General features: G+C 41.7%; 1 protein-coding gene across 4 annotated transcripts in view; it reads left to right on the plus strand.

The window, feature by feature from the left end:
* Positions 1-22,975, plus strand: part of LOC120051009 (5'-AMP-activated protein kinase subunit gamma-2-like) — a 105,265-nt gene that overhangs the window by 46,654 nt on the left and 35,636 nt on the right. Inside the window, exon 1 of one of the 4 annotated variants that reach the window (XM_038997585.1) lies at positions 12,666-13,374. The exons of the other annotated variants lie outside the window; for them this stretch is intronic. Within the exon in view, the coding sequence (XP_038853513.1) occupies positions 13,275-13,374 (100 nt within the window). The 5' untranslated portion in view covers positions 12,666-13,274. Of the gene's footprint in view, positions 1-12,665; positions 13,375-22,975 lie in introns of those variants that run through there. 4 annotated transcript variants of the gene reach the window in all.

A 22,975-nucleotide genomic window follows, 5' to 3' on the forward strand; every position in this document is an offset into this window, starting at 1 on the left:
GAAACACAACCCAAACAAGCTGCACTGCTTCTTGACACAATGCCCCTCCAACCCGGAAGCCAGCCGCACCAATGTGTCGGAGGAAACACCATACACCTGGCGACCTGGTCAGCCCAGCCCGCCACAGGAGTAACTAGTGCGCGATGAGACAAGGATATCCCTGCCGGCCAAACCCTCCCTAACCCAGACGACGCTGGGCCGGCTGCGACAGAGCCTGGACTCGAACCCAGAATCTCTGGTGGCACAGCTAGCACTGCAATGCAGTGCCTTTAGACCACTGCACCACCCGGGAGGCCCTAGGAATATTATTTTTAATTTGATTCACCATTACACTCAACGCTACCACACTGATCACTCCTTTGAGCGGCTCCCTGCTCCGGAGAGTAAAGCAAGACGCAGGTTGAGCCCCGAGACGCATGAAGCACAGCGCCCGCTGCCTCTGGGTGGAGGATGCACGAAAAATACAAACAATTCCACTTCTCCAAACTTTCACAGATGTAACCACTCCCAGTTTGTCCTTTACCCAGCCTGAAACAACCGACGGGTCAGACAAAAAGCAGGAATCGTAAACCTACCGGTCCAAAATCATCTCTGATAGGACTCCCATGGCAACCATTGGAAGTGTCTACCACACCTGTATCCGCAGGTACTTCATCCTGGTCTGGCTCCTACATTGTTTAACACAAAAACAACCAATCTATTTACAGACATGTACATTATTTATCACAGTGTGTAATATATAAATATAAAAGATTTGAGAAGTTTGACCAACTAGGTAGAACAGAAGGAGTGAGTACAACAGAAATACAATGTTTATATACAGTACTGGTCAATGTTTGGACACACCTACTCACCACCCCTGCCTTGTCACAACACAACTGATTGGCTCAAACGCATTAAGAAGGAAAGAAATTCCACAGATTTACTTTTAACAAGGCACACCTGATAATTGAAATGCATTCCAGGTGACTACCTCATGAAGCTGGTTGAGAGAATGCCAAGAGTGTGCAAAGCTGTCATCAAGGCAAAGGGTGGCTACTTTGAAGAATCTAAAATATATCATATATTTAGATTTGTTTTACACTTTTTTGGTTACTACATGATTCCATATGTGTTATTTCATAGTTTTGATGTCTTCACTATTATTCTACAATGCAGAAAATTGTGAAAAATAAAGAAAAAGCCTTGATTGAGTGGGTGTGTCCAAACTTCTGAGTGGTACTGTATATTGACTGCAATATTGGGAAAGCATTTTTTTTTATTTAACCTTTATTTAACTAGGCAAGTCATGTGTTATTTGGAAATAGAAAATAACCAAAAGGCCTGTACTCTGCATATGCTCCCAATTACCACCTTTATTGACCAACGTTTTCATGCAGAAGGATCTTCATCAGGTGACAAAAGGTGAAATTAAGCTCTGATTCATAAAAAGGTGTGCTTCCGCTGGGACAATGAGAATTTGCATTGGTTAGGGCAGCACTCACTCTCTGTTCTACCTCCTTGGTCTAACCTAAGCTCTCACCAGCACATCTGTGTATTTCCCCTTATTACAAAAACAAGTTTGTTAATTGACCAGAACCTGATTTGCAAAAGTAAGAACATGTGCAAAAACCATTTGCATGATCATATACTTCTATAACAAGGCTCACATATACAACAACCATGCAACACATGAAGTTCAGTAGAAGCTTTTATTGGAGAGGTCAAATCCAGAGGTTCCAATCAAACACGTTCATTGAACTTTGCAAAACAAACATCTCGTATACTCTGAGTATACCAAACATTAAGAACACCTTCCTAATATTGAGTTGCATCCCCTCCCTTTTTGCCCTCAGAACAGCCTCAGTTCGTCAGGGCATGGACTCTACAAGGTGCCGAAAGTGTTCCACATGGATGCTGGGCCCATGTTGACTCCAATGGTTCCCACAGTTGTGTCAAGTTGGCTGGATGTCCTTTGGGTGGTGTACCATTCTTGATAAACACAGGAAACTGTTGAGTGTGAAAAATCCAGCAGCGTTGCAGTTCTTGACACAAACCAGTGCACCTGGCACCTACTACCATACCCTTTTCAAAGGCAATTAAATATTTTGTCTTGCCCATTCACCCTCTGAATGGCACACATGCACAATCCATGTCTCAATTGTCTCGAGGCTTAGAAGTCCTTCTTTAACCTGTCTCCTGTGGATTTAACGAGTGACATCAATAAGGGATCATAGCTTTCACCTAGATTCGCCTGGTCAGTATGTCATGAAAAGAGCAGGTGTTCTTAATATTTTGTATACTCAGTTTGGTAAATAAAAAAGTTCCATATTGGATAATATAGTTCTTGGAGTGGTCTACACTTTCTGTGTGTAAATAAATGACAACCCAAGATCCTCAGTACAAAATCTGTACAAAAAATCCTATTCTACAGTTAATCTTTGCAATGTCTTGAATTGGAAAAAACATATGGTCAAATACATTACTATGAATGAACATGGCAATTGTGGGACAAAGTTATTGAATTGTCTAGTATAAGCAATGTAAGAGCAAGAGATTCCGGAATAATAGACTTCGAAGTATGTCAGATACCAGTAGTGTGACAAGGCAGTATGTCTGATTAAACTAGTGCTCCTGCTGAAGCAAGCACACCAATAACAGTAGTGTTCCTGTTTTCATCAAGCACACTAATAACAGTAGTGTCCCTGTTTTCATCAAGCACACTAATAACAGTAGTGTTCCTGTTTTCATCAAGCACACTAATAACAGTAGTGTCCCTGTTTTCATCAAGCACACTAATAACAGTAGTGTTCCTGTTTTCATCAAGCACACTAATAACAGTAGTGTCCCTGTTTTCATCAAGCACACCAATAACAGTAGTGTTCCTGTTTTCATCAAGCACACTAATAACAGTAGTGTCCCTGTTTTCATCAAGCACACTAATAACAGTAGTGTTCCTGTTTTCATCAAGCACACCAATAACAGTAGTGTCCCTGTTTTCATCAAGCACACTAATAACAGTAGTGTCCCTGTTTTCATCAAGCACACTAATAACAGTAGTGTTCCTGTTTTCATCAAGCACACCAATAACAGTAGTGTCCCTGTTTTCATCAAGCACACTAATAACAGTAGTGTTCCTGTTTTCATCAAGCACACTAATAACAGTAGTGTTCCTGTTTTCATCAAGCACACTAATAACAGTAGTGTCCCTGTTTTCATCAAGCACACTAATAACAGTAGTGTTCCTGTTTTCATCAAGCACACTAATAACAGTAGTGTTCCTGTTTTCATCAAGCACACTAATAACAGTAGTGTTCCTGTTTTCATCAAGCACACTAATAACAGTAGTGTTCCTGTTTTCATCAAGCACACTAATAACAGTAGTGTTCCTGTTTTCATCAAGCACACTAATAACAGTAGTGTCCCTGTTTTCATCAAGCACACCAATAATAAAAAAGTATGTCAGATTGCAGAAGTGAGATTTTAACAAGCACACTAATTCATCTGCATCACCAGACAGTAGGACAATAGTACGAGATCTGTTGCATAATGCCAGGTTGACCTCATACAGAGAGCATAAGTGGTCAAAACAACTGCTCCCTCTTTTTCTCTCACTGTCTCTCTCTTACGCACATGCACTCACACACACACACCATTGATACGCACACACACACACAGGAGTGGTCTGTGTATCTAGGCCACTGGAGGTCCGATTAGACCCCTGGACCTGCTGGAATGTTGTTTTGATGGAGTTGTTTTTCCAGAGATAACTAGGGGCTTCTGCAGAGACAACATCGGTGTACAGATCATTGTTCCCACTGGAAAAACTGGTTGCAATGACGTTAAGACGTCATGTGCCATTTCTTGCACGCTAGGTTATATATATTGTCACAGGACTGTATAGATCGCTTGAATGTAGATTGCATCTGGTAAGGAAGTGCAGAAAGGCTTTTATCTACCATGTACAGTGCATTCCGGAATTATTCAGACCCCTTGACTTTTTCCACATTTTGTTACGTTACAGCCTTATTCTAAAATAGTTTAAATAAATTGTTTTCCTCATCAATCAACACACAATACCCCATAATGACAAAGCAAAAACAGGTTTTCAGAAATACCTTATTTACATAAGTATTCAGACCTTTTGCTATGAGACTCGAAATTGACCTCAGGTGCATCCTGTTTCCATTGATCATTGAGATGTTACTACAACTTGATTGGAGTCCACCTGTGGTAAATTCAATTGATTGGACATGATTTGGAAAGGCACACACCTGTCCATATAAGGTCCCACTGTTGACCGTGCATGTCAGAGCAAAAGCCAAGCCATGAGTTTGAAGGAATTGTCCACAGAGCTCCGAGACAGGATTGTGTGGAGGCACAGATCTGGGGAAGGGTACTAAAAAGGTCCCCCATTGGTGGTTCGCCATTGAAGGTCCTGAAGAACACAGTGGCCTCCATCATTCTTAAATGGAAGAAGTTTGGAACCACCAATACTCTTCCTAGAGCTGGCCGCCCGGCTAAACTGAGCAAACGGGGGAGAAGGGCCTTGGTCATGGAGGTGACCATGAACCCGATGGTCACTCTGACAGAGCTCCAGAGTTCCTCTGTTTAGATGGGAGAACCTTCCAGGAGGTTCTCCAGCACTCCAGCCAATCAGGCCTTTATGGTAGTGGCCAGATGGAAGCCACTCCTCAGTAAAAGACACACGACCACTGTTTTGAGTTTGCCAAAAGCCACCTAAAGACCATGAGAAACAAGATTCTCTGATCTGATGAAACCAAGATGGAACTCTTTGACCTGAATGCCCAGCGTCATGTCTGGAGGAAACCTGGCACCATCCCTACGTTGAAGCATGGTGGTGGCAGCATCATGCTGTGGGGATGTTTTTTAGCGGCAGGGACTGCGTGACTAGTCAGGATCGAGGGAAAGATGAACGGAGCAAAGTACAGAGATCCTTGATGAAAACCTGCTCCAGGACCTCAGACTGGGGACAAAGGTTCCCCTTCCAACAGGACAATGACCCAAGGCACACAGCCCGGACAACACAGGAGGGGCTTTGAGACAAGTCTCTGAATGTCCTTGAGGGGCCCAGCCAGGACACGGACTTGAACCCATTCGAATATCTCTAGAGAGACCTGAAAATAGCTATGCAGCGACACTCCCCCATCCAACCTGACAGAGCTTGAGAGGATCTGCAGAGAAGAATGGGATAAATACAGGTGTGCCAAGCTTGTAGCGTCATACCCAAGAAGACTCTAGGCTGTAATCGCTGCCAAAGGTGCTTCAATAAAGTACTGAGTAAAGGGTCTGAATATTTATGTAAATGTGATATTTCCATTTTTTATTTTATCCACTACCGTTCAAAAGTTTAGGGTTACTTAGAAATGTCCTTGTTTTTGAAAGAAAAGCCCATTTTTTTTGTCCATTAACATAACATAAAATTGATCAGAAATACAGTATAGACATTGTTAATGTTTTAAATGAGTATTGAAGTTGGAAACGGCAGATTTTTTTATGGAATATCTACATAGGCCCATTATCAGCAACCATCACTCCTGTGTTCCAATGGCACGTTGTGTTAGATAATCCAAGTTTATCATTTTAAAAGGATAATTGATCATTAGAAAACCCTTTTGCAATTATGTTAGCACAGCTGAAAACTGTTGTCCTGATTAAAGAAGCAGTACAACTGGCCATCTTTAGACTAGTTGAGTATCTGGAGCACTAAGTACATTAGTATCTAGTTTGAGAAACAGACATCTCACAAGTCCTCAACTGGCAGCTTCACTAAATAGTACCCGCAAAACACCAGTCTATTTCGTCAACAGTGAAGAGGCGACTCCGGGATGCTGGCCTTCTAGGCGGAGTTCCTCTGTCCAGTGTCTGTGTTCTTTTACCCTTCTTAATCTTTTCTTGTTATTGGCCAGTCTGAAATATGGCTTTTTCTTTGCAACTCTGCCTAGAAGCCCAGCATCCCGGAGTCGCCTCCTCACTGTTGACGTTGAGACTGGTGTTTTGCCTGTAATCGAACCCACAAATGCTGATGCTCCAGATACTCAACTAGTCTAAAGAAGGCCAGTTTTATTGCTTCTTTAATCAGGACAACAGTTTTCTGCTGTGCTAACATAATCGCAAAAGGGTTTTCTAATGATCAATTAGCCTTTTAAAATGATAAACTTGGATTAGCTAACAAAATGTGCCATTGGAACACAGAAGTGATATGTTGCTGATAATGGGCCTCTGTACGCCTATGTAGATATTCCATTTAAAAAATCAGCCATTTACAACATTAACAATGTATACACTATTTCTGATCAATTTTGTTATTTTAATGGACAAAAAATGTGCTTTTCTTTCAAAAACAAGGAAATTTCTAAGTGACCCCAAACTTTTGAACGGTAGTATACCTTTGCAACAATTTCTAAAAACCTGTTTTTGCTTTGTAATTATGGGGTATTGTGTGTAGATTGATGATGGAAAAAACAACTTCATCCATTTTAGAATAAGGCTGTAACGTAACAAAATGTGGAAAAAGTCAAGGGGTCTGAATACTTAACGAATGCGCTGTATGTACTGTACATTGGGAAGTGCCAATAGTAGCAGTCTTGGCAGATTTAAATGTTGTAAAAGTCTGTGAGAAAGAAGTCCCCTTGCTTTGTATGATGATGTCATGTTCCTGAGTCTACCTTCAAACAAATGTGTACTTGAGATTCTGCAGTCCCATCCTACTACTACTGGGCCAGTGGTCCTAAGTTACCGCACACTGGTGAGTGTTGGAGGAGGCCATAGGAAGGTTGGATCTGGCCCGTCACCGTGGTTTCAGTCCCGACACATTGTGCCCTCTACTGGCCATGTCAGTACAGTATACAATAACAACGGTCCAGTGCTTTAAGCAGGTGCTGGAGATGACATAGTATGTTAAGCAAAAGGAAAGAGAAGATTATGTGCACTGTTTAAGGACGCAACATTTCAACCTTCAAGCTGAGGTATGCAGGCTATCGGCAACCAATGTTACTGGTAGAGAGGTTAGTGTAGATCGTGTTACTGGTAGAGAGGTTAGTGTAGATCGTGTTACTGGTAGAGAGATTAGTGTAGCTCATGTTACTGGTAGAGAGGTTAGTGTAGATCATGTTACTGGTAGAGAGGTTAGTGTAGCTCATGTTACTGGTAGAGAGGTTAGTGTAGCTCATGTTACTGGTAGAGAGGTTAGTGTAGATCGTGTTACTGGTAGAGAGGTTAGTGTAAATCGTGTTACTGGTAGAGAGGTTAGTGTAGCTCATGTTACTGGTAGAGAGGTTAGTGTAGCTCATGTTACTGGTAGAGAGGTTAGTGTAGATCATGTTACTGGTAGAGAGGTTAGTGTAAATCGTGTTACTGGTAGAGAGGTTAGTGTAGATCGTGTTACTGGTAGAGAGGTTAGTGTAGATCGTGTTACTGGTAGAGAGGTTAGTGTAAATCGTGTTACTGGTAGAGAGGTTAGTGTAAATCGTGTTACTGGTAGAGAGGTTAGTGTAGATCGTGTTACTGGTAGAGAGGTTAGTGTAGATCGTGTTACTGGTAGAGAGGTTAGTGTAGATCGTGTTACTGGTAGAGAGGTTAGTGTAGATCGTGTTACTGGTAGAGAGGTTAGTGTAGATCGTGTTACTGGTAGAGAGGTTAGTGTAGATCGTGTTACTGGTAGAGAGGTTAGTGTAGATCGTGTTACAGGTAGAGAGGTTAGTGTAAATTGTGTTACTGGTAGAGAGGTTAGTGTAGATCGTGTTACTGGTAGAGAGGTTAGTGTAGATCGTGTTACTGGTAGAGAGGTTAGTGTAGATCGTGTTACTGGTAGAGCGGTTAGTGTAGATCGTGTTACTGGTAGAGAGGTTAGTGTAGATCGTGTTACTGGTAGAGAGGTTAGTGTAGATCGTGTTACTGGTAGAGCGGTTAGTGTAGATCGTGTTACTGGTAGAGCGGTTAGTGTAGATCGTGTTACTGGTAGAGAGGTTAGTGTAGATCGTGTTACTGGTAGAGAGGTTAGTGTAGATCGTGTTACTGGTAGAGAGGTTAGTGTAGATCGTGTTACTGGTAGAGAGGTTAGTGTAGATCGTGTTACTGGTAGAGAGGTTAGTGTAGATCGTGTTACTGGTAGAGAGGTTAGTGTAGATCGTGTTACTGGTAGAGAGGTTAGTGTAGATCGTGTTACTGGTAGAGAGGTCAGTGTAGATCATTTCCTCCCCAAGCAGCTTTTCAATGGTTTGTGTTTGTATATCCCTTAGTATGAATTATACCTCTATGTGGACTAAATGTTTGTATATCTGTTTGTGTGGACTAAATGTTTGTATATCTGTTTGTGTGGACTAAATGTTTGTATATCTGTTTGTGTGGACTAAATGTTTGTATATCTGTTAGTGTGAAGCATACCTCTGTGTGGACTAAATGTTTGTATATCTGTTAGTGTGAAGCATACCTCTGTGTGGAATAAATGTGTGTGTGTTCGTATAGCCTATGCTTCACTGTGATTATCTGTGTACCGAGTGACCACACAGCAGCAGCTCCCCCTAAACCCTCCAGCAGAAATCCCATAATCACTCTCCCCTTTCACAACCCCAGTCGCTCGGCAACCGTCAAATAAACAGAGCATCGCCAGTGAGCGTCCTCGCGCGTGGAGCAGCTGACTGGCCAGTTAGCACTGGAACAGGAGAGTGACATCAGGGTGTCACAGAAGCCCTTATTTTAGCGGCGTGACAGTCACAACGTTCTCAGAGTCAGTGTAAATGTCGGGCCTCCCTATTAGCCACATGACTGGGCTAAATCTCTCTGCACACTGTCCAGAAAAGGGATTCCATCATGGATCCCTCCATCTTAGGGCAGGAATGAACATCCAGTACCCTGGAACTCTGTGGCTGAATACTTGCTCCAAAGGCATATCTAGATCAAAAATGCTTGCCAGATTACAGTGTATTTGTATTTCCAAATTCAGGCAGTGTTTTTGCTCTCTGTTAATTGCTAACTTGTGGAGGGCAAACTGAAAGCATAAAGAAAAGCATCGTAGGACCTTAGAAATGCTTGTGTGTTGTGAGAAAGGCCCATTCTCAGCCACATTGCGAGACGTGCTTTAGAGAACAGAGGGAGGACAATGTTTAGTTGTGAATGTGTAATTATGTTGGAATTGTGAGTATGGGTGCAAGTCACTTAAGTATGTGAGTACACTAAAACACCCCTCAATCATTCAGATGTGTTGTATGGATTGTGGGCTGCTGAGTTGAGAAACATGCTGTCACACGTACATGACAATATGTGTCTTCTCTTGGTGTGTGTGGTCATTTTGTTTTGTGGTTAGCCATTCTGTTTGATTGTGTAAGAAACATTGGTGGCCTGTCCATGAACCAGACAGTAGATGTGTGGCTGTACTGGCTGGCTTCATTCTGCTGTAATACTGAGCTCTAGTTATGGAATTGTGGGAAACCTACCCTTATAGTTGGCCTGGATAGGGCTGAGCGATATGGCCAACATATCAGATCACGGTAGAATTTTTTTTTTTTTAAATGGACGGAATGGCGGTATTTCATATTTTAAATAATAAAAGTTCTAAATTTGCTATATGAGTAGTGCGTGACCTTAGGGTGGCAACACATACATTCTAAGTGATTTCAATGGGTCTTTCTCCATTCTGATAGTTTTATACAGTTTTTTCTGCATTTATCAATTTCTGCATTTCCTGCACTCATTTTAAATTATTTCGACACTGCCATGTGTGGGTGAACAATATGGGCAAACAATCTAGGCCATATATTATTTATTTATTAACAGTGGTTAGACTACTGACCATTCTCCCTTCTCAATACGGATATCAAGTTATTTGGCTTACAAGGAGAGCTTAGTCTTGGTTGCCGTGGAAAGAGGTTTTGACAGGTGTTTGTGCTCATTGGAGATTGGCTAATCATCCTATAATCACCCTATAGGGGGTGAGGCCAGGGACTTTAACAGTTTGCAACTCTTTTGCTTATAGCACAACCCATAGTTATACTCTGTTGTTGTGAAGTTGACATGTAGTGATGGAGAGAAGGATCTTCCTCTGGTGCAGATCTGGACAGGTTAAATCAAGCGCAGCTAAAGTTTTAGAAAGCCAACAAACCCAGGTATGGTACAGTCCTTGAACACAGGTTTGGTACAGTCCTTGAACACAGGTTTGGTACAGTCCTTGAACACAGGTTTGGTACAGTCCTTGAACACAGGTTTGGTACAGTCCTTGAACACAGGTATGGTACAGTCCTTGAACACAGGTATGGTACAGTCCTTGAACACAGGTTTGGTACAGTCCTTGAACACAGGTTTGGTACAGTCCTTGAACACATGTTTGGTACAGTCCTTGAACACAGGTCTGGTACAGTCCTTGAACACAGGTCTGGTACAGTCCTTGAACACAGGTCTGGTACAGTCCTTGAACACAGGTCTGGTACAGTCCTTGAACACAGGTTTGGTACAGACCTCACATTTCGTTCTTAGTATGTTGCCATATTCTGCATTAGCATGCAAGTTCACCAGGTTCTCACTTCAAAACAAGCTGCGTTAGAGGCACCTTTGACAGACGGGTAGGTCATTTCCACACATGGCTCCCACTCTGTAAATTCTTGTGTGTTTTAAGAGGTTTTATTAAGAAGGTGTCAACAGGTGAGTAATTAGCATGGCCTAGACTGATCTGGATTCTGTCCAGGAACACAAGTTGACCTTCAGCAGCCAGCAGATGAGGTTGTCATAGAATCCCGCAGAATTGAACCCCCCCCCCCCCCCCCCTTTATGAATGTATTGAACTATTATGTACATGTTTTCCCATGAGCCCCCAGTGCTGCAGGGTTAGTACTGGGGTGTGATAAAGTAAGGGACCTATACTGTGAGTAAGGACTATAATGGTAAAGGTCATGGCTTGAAGCCATGATGCAAGACAAGTGATAACAACATACACACACACACACCCCAACACACATTTTTATCTGCTGAATGTGTACCAGCAGTACATGAAAGGATTCCGAGCTAAATGTCCAAGTGGTCAAGCAAAGTCAGGGACATTTCTCACAATCTCTCTTCCATCTTGTTTGCTATCTCTCTCTGCCCTTCTCTCTTTGTCTTTCTCTCTCTTTCCCTCCCTCACACAACCTCTCTATCTTGTTATCTCGCTCTCATTTGCCCTTTCTCTCCCCCTCTCCCTTTCTCCATCTCCCTCCCCCCTCTTCCTCTCTCCCCCTCCCTCTCACCCTTCTCTCTTTGGCCTGTACTCCTAATTGCATTTAGGTTTAAAAAAAAAAAGAAAGTCAAACGATTTTGGGAGGGATGAGTAAAATCCCGCTCACAAGAAGAAAAAAAATCTGACTTAAATAAGGTTGCTTGGAGATTTACTGGCACATTAGTGCCCCTCTAAACAGGAAATAACAGGGCAGAGACAGGGATATGATGAATATGAGAGGAGATCCATCAGAGCCTATTTAATTATTCTTATATAAGCCAAACACTGCCGTCTGAAGAAGAGTCGAGCCATTTTTACATTGTCACAGTTTTCTGGGGTTGCAATGGGCATCAATGAGGGGATGGAGGGGGCATTTGGCAATTTAAGTTTGCTTTCAGTAGGTTATTCCTGATCTCTTTGTCGTCAACATTAATTATGGACTTTGGCTCCCAGGTAGGAGGTGTAAAGAGCTTTGTGGAATTATAATGTTAGTGTTGATTTGTTGTTGCTTTTGAATTCTCTGTTGTGACTTCATTAGCCCCATGGTGTTTACAATACAACTGACTGTGTGTGGTCGCTGCTGACCTGTGGCGTTTTCCAGAACGACGACTGCGTTGACGAAACAATCTGCTCTCCCTCTCACACACGCCCCTGCTCCAGCCCCTGCTCCTGCTCCAGCCCCTGCTCCAGCCCCTGCTCCTGCTCCAGCCCCTGCTCCAGCCAGTGTTCAGTTGAGCGTAGACTTCCCAAAGAAAGAAATATCACCACTCTTAAAAAAGACTGCTCCCTACACACAAACCAACTCAAGCTTACCTCAGATAGTCTTTAGCATATCAGGGGCTTAGAAAAGAAGCTCTGAGGCCGTGTGCTGCTCTTCCATGCAGAAGGCAGAATGCTCAACCCCACAAAAAACGTCTCCAAAGCGTTGGATTTTTACAAAAGTGCTATTAATGATGGTCTCCCTGAACAAGATTGGTAGTCTTGTTCAAGTTAAAAATCCTCAGGACCACCCAGGCTTTACCTATGACTAGCCAGGTAGTTCCCAGCATACTTTTCCCTTCTCATACTAACCTGTGGTCTGTAACTTACAGGTACTGATGCTTGTCACTGGGGCATCGGCTTAGTCCATGCATTAGTGTGTGTGAGTGTGTGTCTTTGACCCTTGAATGAAAAATATTACGTATCAGTGAACGTCCATCGTATTCTCCATCCTGATTGTTGATTTCTACTGAGGCACTTGTGTAATAAAACCATGTTATATTGTTAGATACCTGTTATCAACACTAGCACATGCTAAAGAAACACTACGCAGGAAAGTTGTGTGTTGTGTGAGAGAGATGGAGAGTTCTGGAAGAACAGGAGAGCTTGAGCGGCAGGCAGGGGGGGTTGTCAGGGCTTTGCTCAGAGCCAATCGCTGTCAGAGATAAAGAGTGTGTGTGTGTGTGTGTGTGTGAGAGAGGGAGCAGGTTTCGTTTCCTTTTACAGCCTCTGTGATGCAGTCTCTTTTTTAAAGGAACACCAGCCACACAGCTGTACATGACAGTCTACGGCAGCAGGGACTCTGTTGCTGCTGGACGCCTCAGTGGATCAGAGCGTTCAAACATTCAGAGGAAGGTAGAGAGGGAGAGAGAGCTGCAGGGAAAGAAGGACAGAACAGGTTCTCTTGGGAAGTGCGTTTAAGAAGAATAGCCGATTCAGAGCTGAAGGAGATTTATGAGACCAGCTCTCCTCTGGGGGTTAAGCTTTCAGCCTGTCTGCCTGATTTCTTTCCTGCTTCCCTTCCTACTGTGTTTCTACTGTGAACTATCTAGCTGGCTCTAATCTCAGTCTCTCCACGCTGCCTATATTGGAGAGAACCCCTGGGATCATCTACTTGGATTGACGGTCATTACTCAGTATTGTCCTTGGATCAGTTTGGCAGGGCTCCTAAAGGAGAAGATTGACCCAGCTTGTTTCAAGTGCGGATTCTGCAAGGTGAACATTGATGCTTGAATCGGGTCTTGTTCAGGCTTGATTGAATCATATCTCGTATTTAGTTGGATATGTTCTACTTGGGTTTATACACTATACTTGTGTCCCATCGTGCCCCATGAAGCGATTCGGGAGCCTGAGGGCGAGCAAGAAGAAGAAGGAGCCGGACAGACGGACAGGGAGGAGGCAGTCCGAGCCCCATGACCTCTTGGGAAACAGTAAGCGGGCAGCATTTGTGTACACACTAATACCAATTTGTACTTAAACAGTTACAGTAGATGTGATTTAAACGCGTAGGTTTGTACATTTACTGTCAAAACTGTGGCAAGTCTTCAGAAAAGCTCAGTGAGTAACTGTGTGGGAGTGAGTGTTTGGATGCTTGGATCTAACACAAAGTCCACTGTCTTCTCAAGGAGCTGGCATGATGTCCCATGTGATACTGGAAGGCTTCAGAAGCTTAGGATGTTGTAATGTCACCAGGGTGTTGATAGCATGAAAAGCCAGAGAAAGATAGTTTCTATTGAGAGGGAGAAAATGCCAGTGAAACAACTAAGACATTTCAGTTATCCGTTTTAGTAACATAAGGGAAGATTTTTAAAATGTATTATGACAAAATTTGAAAAACGCATTCATGGGCCTGATCTCAATTTGGGGTAGTGCACTCTCACTGTGGGCCACGCTGGCTGGATAGCTCATTTCCTAGAGTGCCTGCAGTTCATTCTTTGGATTGATACTGAGTTCTCTTATGTCCTTTCACAGCGAGGAAAGGATACGCTCCTTCCACATACACACACGTATTTTTGCCATCAGGGAATGGAAGACGGTTCCATTGTAAACTAAAACCAGCCATTTACGTAATCACCATGGCTACTGTCAGTGAATGAGAATGGAGTGACAGATTAGTGTGAAGGCCTGAGATTACAGGAATACTTCTGGGGATGGCCAAAATTTAAAGCCACATTTAGACCGCAGAGACAGTTGCTATTTTGCATTATTGACGTTATGCTTAGGATTTTTTTATTCACATTTAAAAGTGGAATTAGGTGTTCCTATTTTTTTTGAGTACAAACGAGAAATATAAATAAAATGAACAGAGCAATACAGCATAGGTTTGAATGTCTGACATGGATAACATTTGATTAATTAAGATACTACTTTTTCCTCATTAGCTGCCTTGAAATTACTCGACAGCTCTGAAGTTCTTAAAACGCCATGACGATCACCTCAAAGTCTGTAAATAATGTCAAATACGTTTCCTGGTAGATGTGAAGGGTGTCATGTAGTCTTGTCATCTATGCTCTTTCAAATAGCATCCCCAACAAGTGATAAACACAGAGAGCTTTTAAAGAACCTTTTGGTTTAACTTCACTCATCGAAGGGCTGACATTTGAACATTTCCTGGCAACACTCCATCTAGTAACAAAACGTGTGTTCATTAGGCCTGGCAACACTCCATCTAGTAACAAAACGTGTGTTCATTAGGCACCAAACAGAGTCAAACAGAGTTAAACAGCAAGGAACAACCTGGACCTGGAAATGCTTGTAGTTATTTACAGTATTTCAGCATCACATACTGCATCACTGATTATTTATTTACTGCCTGTAGTTTTTTATTTTCCAATAGAGGATGATCATTTAAGGTGAGAGGGAAATGTTTGAATACATGAGCTTTGACTGTCCATACTTTGGGTGGGGTGATTGTCTGTTTGTTTTCACACATTGTATTTAGATTGAAATCTGCATTTGATCCAAACTGTCAACCGGGTGTTTGCAGAGAAATTCAAAACTGTATTAGCGCTGTGCTACGACAGAATGTTTGAATGGGTATTCAGTGGAGTTTCGTTTGACATGGAGGAATGCAGTTGTTTTCTGACGTCATTAGGTGGCACTGTTGGCTTCCTTTAGAATTCAAACGTCTTCCTTTTTCAGATCACGAATCAACAACAGTGAATACATATTTTGTTGTGTTTTACCAAAATCTTTGCAAATAATTACAGTTTATCCCGAGTATATTGGTGCAGGCCTATGAAAAAGGGTACTGATCGATGTTTAGTATAATGCGGTCAGGGTATTTGCACACTTTAAAACTGCACCTCTACTGTCTGGCTGTTGTGTGCAAAGCTCTTTGAGGAATGACATTGGAGGACATAGCAAGTCAGACTCTTACCGTTATGAAAACATAGTGCCATTGATTGATTAGTCAATCAATCAATGTATTGGTCACCTCCCTACTTATGATCACACAATTAAAGTCATTATACAGTAGTTATGTAAAGTCTGGAAAGGTCATAGTTTGTTGCCCCCGCAAGCCATTGAATGTGGTTAGAGGCTTTCTTCATTATCCAAATGATTAATGTCTAGCTCTAGGTAGAGTCGAACCAGTAACACTTCTAATACTGTAGGTCTGAATGGGTGACCAGTGACCACTCATCCAAATGATTGGATGTGAAGAATAAGTCAGCAGTATTTCTCCCTTGTAAAACACTGGAGGTGTCACATGGCAGTGTGCGTGTGAAAAGTGTAAATCTAACTTTCCTATTAGGTTCTGTTTTGGTTAATGCTCCCCTGCCCACCCTGAAATGCATGCTGGTACCGCCTGCTGAATGGTCTCGCCTCTATGTCACCTTACATGACACTGTCGCAGATGGAAACTCCCCAATAGTGCGCTCTCTCTCTCGCTCTCATACACACACTCTGTTACCATGGTTCTCACACCATGACATCCCATGAGTCAACTTGTTGATTATATGGCACTGTGATCTAATGAAACCCAGGGGTTGTTTGACTTCTAAGTCGTTAGGATCTTTTTCTAGTTTTATTTAAGTATGACACTTTAGGCATGTTGTTTATCATGTTTATCATACCTAAAATGGATTACAGTTAAATGCAGACCACCCACACATCCCTGCTAATCCAAATGGATTGTGAGCTGTCAAATAACTAAATAATTGTCTCTTTCAGTCAGTTTGTACTGTGCCATTTTATTTTATCAGCTGGCGAGCGCGTCAGGCGAACTGTGCTTATTTATTTCTCTCCATCTGCTTCATGATGTAGCAGTGACTAGGGTTGCAAAGGGAGGGTATATTACTTGACACTTTCAATGTTTTTACAAGTTATTCAAGTATAAAATGACCAAAGTTACAATAGATTGCCATAGATTTAATGTAAATTACCCAAAATTACTGTAGATTCCGGTAACTTTGGTAAATTACTTGTAGCTTTGCAACGCTAACAGTGACACATCAAGTACCAAATACAAATATAATGGTGCAGTGAAGACTCAGACAAGATAATCACAAAAAGCTCTACTGCTAGCCAATGAGTTCAACATTTTGAATGCATTGAAATGAGTTGTTATACACCCGTCCAATGTCATGTGTATGGTAACAAAAGGAGACTTTTGGTAGACAGGGGTTGAGTGTTTTTTTTTGTCATAAGCAGTGGCGATTTTAGCATGTAAATCTTAGTCGGGCAAAAAAAACTATGTGGGATGCATGCCAGCAAAGCCACTACACAACACTAAATAATACATTTAATTGCACTATACCGGTGACAAACTGTGCACACATACTGTTAGGGCCTACATAAAGCTGTCCCAACAGCAGACTCCCAACATCAGTCCCAACACTTTACCACTGCTACACCTGGCTATCAGCGGAGCCTTGTCTGGCAGTGAAACAGTTCATTCAGCCTCAATTACTGCCGTTTAAAAAGTCATGGCTGACTTGCTTAAACAAATGTGGTTTCTACTGACAATTGAAATGTACAAACTATGGCATAAGGGGACAACAAGCGGAAAACATGCATAATACAGAACATCAATAGACAAGAACAGCTCCAGGACAGAACTACATAATAATTTTAAAAAAGGCACACATAGCCTACATGTCAATACATACACACAAACAGTCTGGGGTCAAATAGGGGAGAGGCATTGTGCCGTGAGGTGTTGCTTTATCTGTTTTTTTAAACCGGGTTTGCTGTTTATTTGAGCAATATGAGATGAAAGGAAGTTCCATGCAATAAGGGCTCTATATAATACTGTACGCTTTCTTGAATTTGTTCTGGATTCGGGGACTGTAAAAAGACCCCTGGTGGCATGTCTGGTGGGATAAGTGTGTGTGTCAGAGCTGTGTGTAAGTTGACTATGTAAACAATTTGGGATTTCCAACACATTGTTTCTTATAAAAGTAAGTGATGCAGTCAGTCTCTCCGCAACTCTTAGCCAAGAGAGACTGGCATGCATAGTATTTATATCAGCCCTCTGATTACAATGAGAGCAAAACGTGCCGCTCTGTTCTGGGCCAGCTGCATCTTAACTAGGTCTTCCCTTGCAGCACTGGACAACACGACTGAACAATAATCAAGATTAGACAAAACTAGAGTCTGCAGAACTTGCTTTTTGGAGTGTGGTTTTAAAAAAGCAGAGCATCTCTTTATTACGGACAGACCTCTCCCCATCTTCACAATCATTGAATCTATTTGTTTTGACCATGACAGTTTACAATCTAAGGTTACGCCAAATAATTTAGTCTCCTCAACTTGTTCAACAGCCACACCATTCATTACCAGATTCAGCTGAGGTCTAGAATTTGTACCAAATACAATGCTCTTAGTTTTAGAGATGTTCAGGACCAGTTTATTATTGGCCACCCATTCCAAAACAGACTGCAACTCTTTGTTAAGGATTTCAGTGACTTCATTAGCTGTGGTTGCTGATGTGTATATGGTTGAATCATCAGTGTACATGGACACACATGCTTTGTTTAATGCCAATGGCAGGTCATTGGTGAAAATAAAAAAAGAGTAGAGGGCCTAGAGAGCTGCCCTGCGGTACACCACACTTTTCACTTTCATTTTTTTTTTTTTCACTTTTCGCGGTGGTCCTTCGTGGGCAAATTTTGTCATCAAAGTCTGCCATTCTCTGGATTTATGGTGCTTTCAAGACCACTGGTCGAATCATGATGACGTTAGTGATCTTCAGGTCACAGCTCTAGAAAGAGGCCAGAGTTCCGGATTTACAATTCCGAGTTGGATGAAAGTTCAAAATGTATTTTCCCAGTCGTAGCTATTTTTCCCCGAGTTCCCAGTTGTCTTGAATTCACTAAAGTCAGATTTTGTAGTTCCGAGTTAACAGTTGTTTTGAACGGGGCACAAATCATGCTTTATTGACAGCATGGCCAATGTTGAATGTTTATCATTTTAAACTAGGAAAAGAGACCCTTCATCTTAGACTTGGTACCACACAGCCACTCCACTGAATAGCAGGCTAATGACTGCTTTGCAATGCTTGCAGGTAGTCACTGATTCCTTCCAAACCACTCATTGTTGAATTCGCGATTTCCAACTTGTGTAATGTTTGTGTCCAATGGCCGATGAGCACCGATACGTTTTATCTATATTTTCTCTTCATTATTTCTCTTCATATGACTAGGATTAAAAAGGATTTGCCAGTAGATTGTCGACTTGATTTATGATGACTGCTAGCTAAGATTTTGAAAGTATGATGATCAGTCCAATCAAAGCTACTGTAGATATAACGTGATTTGAAGTCATTTTATCTGTGGCCAATTATCTTGAGCCTTCTTGGAAGGGCACTTCTAATGTAACTCTATGGCAGCACCCAAGGGGCTATAATTTGAGGTCTACCCTTAGACTTGGCAGTGACGTAGTGTCCTCATGAGTGACAGAACACTGAGCCAATCACGGCACAATTCTCCATATTTTCTGCTACCTTGCCCCACCAGCACAGAAAGCACTGAGCTAGGCTGAAACTCCTGCATTTTGGAGCTGCCTTACTCAAGAAAACAAGAAAGAGACCATGTTTCTGGCAGCTTCATTAACTCAATGATATATGTATATATATATATTTATATATATATATATATTTTTTTACATTGTTTGCAATCTGATATGTGACACGAATGAATGCCAAAATAACATGCAAAACAGGCAAGCCCCCCCCCCCCCCCTAAAAAAATGTGGGTCTCAAAACAGGTGGGGCTCTGCACCATCTGCCCTGAATAACAGGTCACCACTGGTCATGAGTGTTACTTAAAGGCAAATTATGCTGAAATGGAGAGCAATTTTTTTGTTCAAGTGAATAATTCCAGCTCCTTAATTGCCAGTGAAGACACTTAAAACCAGCCCTTTAAAGTGCCCTTTGAGGTGTGTAAAGTGCTCTGTAGTAGAGTTCAATTGGTGCCACTGCTATTCACGTGAATTAACTGTTCACGTGAATTATGTGTTTATAATATATTTAATAGTATGTTTATAATTCCATCATAGTGTGATTATTTAGTCCAACTGCTTTATTTACAAGAATGTCCAATTCCACATCAAAAGGTAGAGATGCATGTAATTTATTGGCATCATAACCTTCTTGTGACATCTTGTTGTTATGATGCTTACAGATACTACAGTGACATAGGGACATGAATGCAAATATAAAACCTGAGTGAGATGGAGGTAGGGATGTTGACACAGACAGACAGACAGACAGACAGACAGACAGACAGACAGACAGACAGACAGACAGACAGACAGACAGACAGACAGACAGACAGACAGACAGACAGACATGGGGGCAGCAAGCTGTCGTTTCTGTCAGACAAACCAGACACATGCTGTGAGAGTGTGAGGCTAGCAGATGTTTCATAGATCACACAACCATGGCGAGAAGAATTCGAGATTAGTCGACACATGGAAACTATCATGGCGCAGTAAACAATATTACCTACATTTCCAGTGGTTGCCTTGCTGCATAGCAGACAAGCTGTAATTTCAACTGTGCAATTAACCTTTCTTGTAATTACCCAGGTGATGGCACATGTAGGCCAGCACACATGATTAAAAAAGACAGCCAAATCAGTAAGAATCTGCCCCTTTTTTTCAATTTTCACCTAAACTGACATACCCAAATCTACCTGCCTGTAGCTCAGGATCGGAAGCAAGGATATGCATATTCTTGATACCATTTGAAAGGAAACACTTTGAAGTTTGTGGAAATGTGAAATTAATGTAGGAGTGTATGTGCACAGTTTTAGACGGATCCAATGAACCATTGCATTCTTTTCAAAATTGTATATCAAGATTGCCTAAATGTGCCTAATTGGTTTAATAATAACTTAACTTCTTATGGCTGCATCCCGCTACCGGGATCGATATGACAGCAGCCAGATAAGGTGCAGGGCGCCAAATTCAAACAACAGAAATCTCATAATTAAAATTCCTCAAACATACATGTGTCTTATATAATTTTAAAGGTATTCTTGTTAATCCCACCAAAGTGTCCCGATTTCAAATATGCTTTTCAGCGAAAGCACTACAAACGATTATGTTAGGTCACCACCAAACCACAATAAGCACAGCTATTTTTCCAGCGAAAGATAGCAGTCAGAAAAAGCAGAAATAGAGATAAAATGAATCACTAACCTTTGATTATCTTCATCAGATGACACTCATAGGACTTCATGTTACACAATACATGCATGTTTTGTTTGATAAAGTTCATATTTATATAAAAAAAAGAGTTTACATTGGCGCGTTACATTCACTAGTTCCAAAAACATCAAGTGATTTTGCATAGCCACATGGTTTCAACAGAAATACTCATCATAAATGTAGATGATAATACAAGTTATACACATGGAATTATAGATATACCTCTCCTTAATGCAACCGCTGTGTCAGATTTCAAAAAAACTTTACGGAAAAAGCGGAGCTCAGAACAATAGCCAAATTAGCCGCCATGTGGGGGTCAACAGAAACCAGAAAATACATGATAAATGTTTCCTTACCTTTGATGAACTTCATCAGAATGCAGTCCCAGGAATCCCAGGTCCACAATAAATGCTTGATTTGTTTGATAATGTCCGTTATTTATGTCCAATTAGCTACTTTGGTTAGCGCCTTTGGTAAACAATTCCAAAGTCAAAGCGCCTCCACTATAACGTGACGAAATGTCCAAAAGTTCCGTAACAGTCAGTAGAAACATGTCAAACGATGTACTGAATCAATCTTTAGAATGTTGTTAACATACATCTTGAATAACGTTCCAACCGGAGAATTAGATTGACTTCAGAAGAGTGGTGGAACGGACGTCCTCCTCATGTGAAGGCTCATGGTGAATGCGTGATCAGCTCGTGGCAGTGATTACTAATTCCTGTCTCCTTCGGCCCCCCTTCACATTAGAGTCATCAGACAAAGTTCTGTTGACTGTTGACATCTAGTGGAAGCCGTAGGACTCATCCATATCTCGCTGTAATTTCATTGAGAGCTTGGTTGAAAATCTGCCACCTCAGAAACAATTCAAACAGGAAGTGGAACTTCTCAGGTTTTTGCCTGCCATATGAGTTCTGTTATACTCACAGACATAATTCAAACAGTTTTAGAAACTTCAGAGTGTTTTCTATCCAATATGAATAATAATATGCATATATTAGCAACTGGGACTGAGGAGCAGGCCGTTTAATATGGGCACCTCTGTGCACCTTTCATCCAAGCTACTCAATACTGCCCCTGCAGCCTTAAGTTCATACGTGTGCACTCTCCTCAAACAATAGCATGGTATTCTTTCCCTGTAATAGCTACTGTAAATTGGACAGTGCAGTTAGATTAACAAGAAATGTTCTTGTTACTTACAACCTCATGCTAATCGCATTAGCCTATGTTAACTCAACTGTCCCGTGGGTGGGACACCGATATGTAGAGATCCTTATTAACGTGAAGTATTTGAGGGAAGCCAACCCATTTGAAAGAAATCGTCTGGCTGCTAGACAGACAAATGACAAATTGCTGTTTAGGGACACAGGCAGACAGACAGACAGGCAGACAGACAGGCAGACAGACAGGCAGACAGACAGACAGGCAGACAGGCATGCAGACAGGCTGTGAAGGAATGGTTGCTGACTAGAACCAATAGGCCTTGTCGATGAGGTTCAAAGTGGTGCGAGGGGGAAGGTTAATAGATCTGACATGTTGGCGTGCAAAGGTCACAAAAAGACAGTTGAGAAAGATGAAGAGAGAGTCCTGTTTTCCTTTCTGTGTGAAACATTGTATATGGGATTCCCTTCACTCAACGCAGCCTGCTGTCTTTGCTCAATCTGTTCAAACAACAAGCTTTCTGTTCCAGTGAGCATTCGGACATATAGCTTTTCCTCCACATCCTACCATCACACATTAATATTTTATTGGCATCCATTTAGGAGTTTTCTGTATTGTCAGTGAGCGTTAACCAAAACTGTAATCAGAGCAAAAGTAATCATCGAGTTACCCCCTTGGCTTGTATTGTTTATGTAATTAGAAAAATATTTAATTTAGCGCTGGTCTGATGCATGCATCTCTAACCTAGTTAGCGGAGAGTGATCTTACTGTGAGCTCAGAGGACTGTGAGAGACATCATATTTGCCAAAAGTGGTTGAGCCTTTTTAAATGAGATTTGGATGCAGTGTTGTATTGTCTTGCAGAGGACAAAGCAGAATCTGTTTTAGAAGAATATTGTTCGTCCAGGATATTGATTTTGATTTCTAAGAGATAATTTACACTTAAGGAAAATACCACTCAAAAACTATCTTTTGGTGGACTAATGAAACAAATACCAAAATATATAGTTTTGCTGGAATTTCCCTTTAATACTGTCACGACTTCAACCGAGGCAGGCTCTCCTTCCCGTTCGGGTGGCGCTCGGCGGTCGTCGTCACCGGCCTACTAGCTGCCACTGACTCTTTTTCCTCCCCCTCCTTATGTGTTTATTTGTATCACCTGTGTTCAGTTAATTGTTAATTAGTGTGGCTTTATTAGTCAGCCAGCCCGTACGCT

This window comes from Salvelinus namaycush, chromosome 7, assembly GCF_016432855.1.
Source record: "Salvelinus namaycush isolate Seneca chromosome 7, SaNama_1.0, whole genome shotgun sequence".
NCBI lineage: Eukaryota > Metazoa > Chordata > Actinopteri > Salmoniformes > Salmonidae > Salvelinus > Salvelinus namaycush.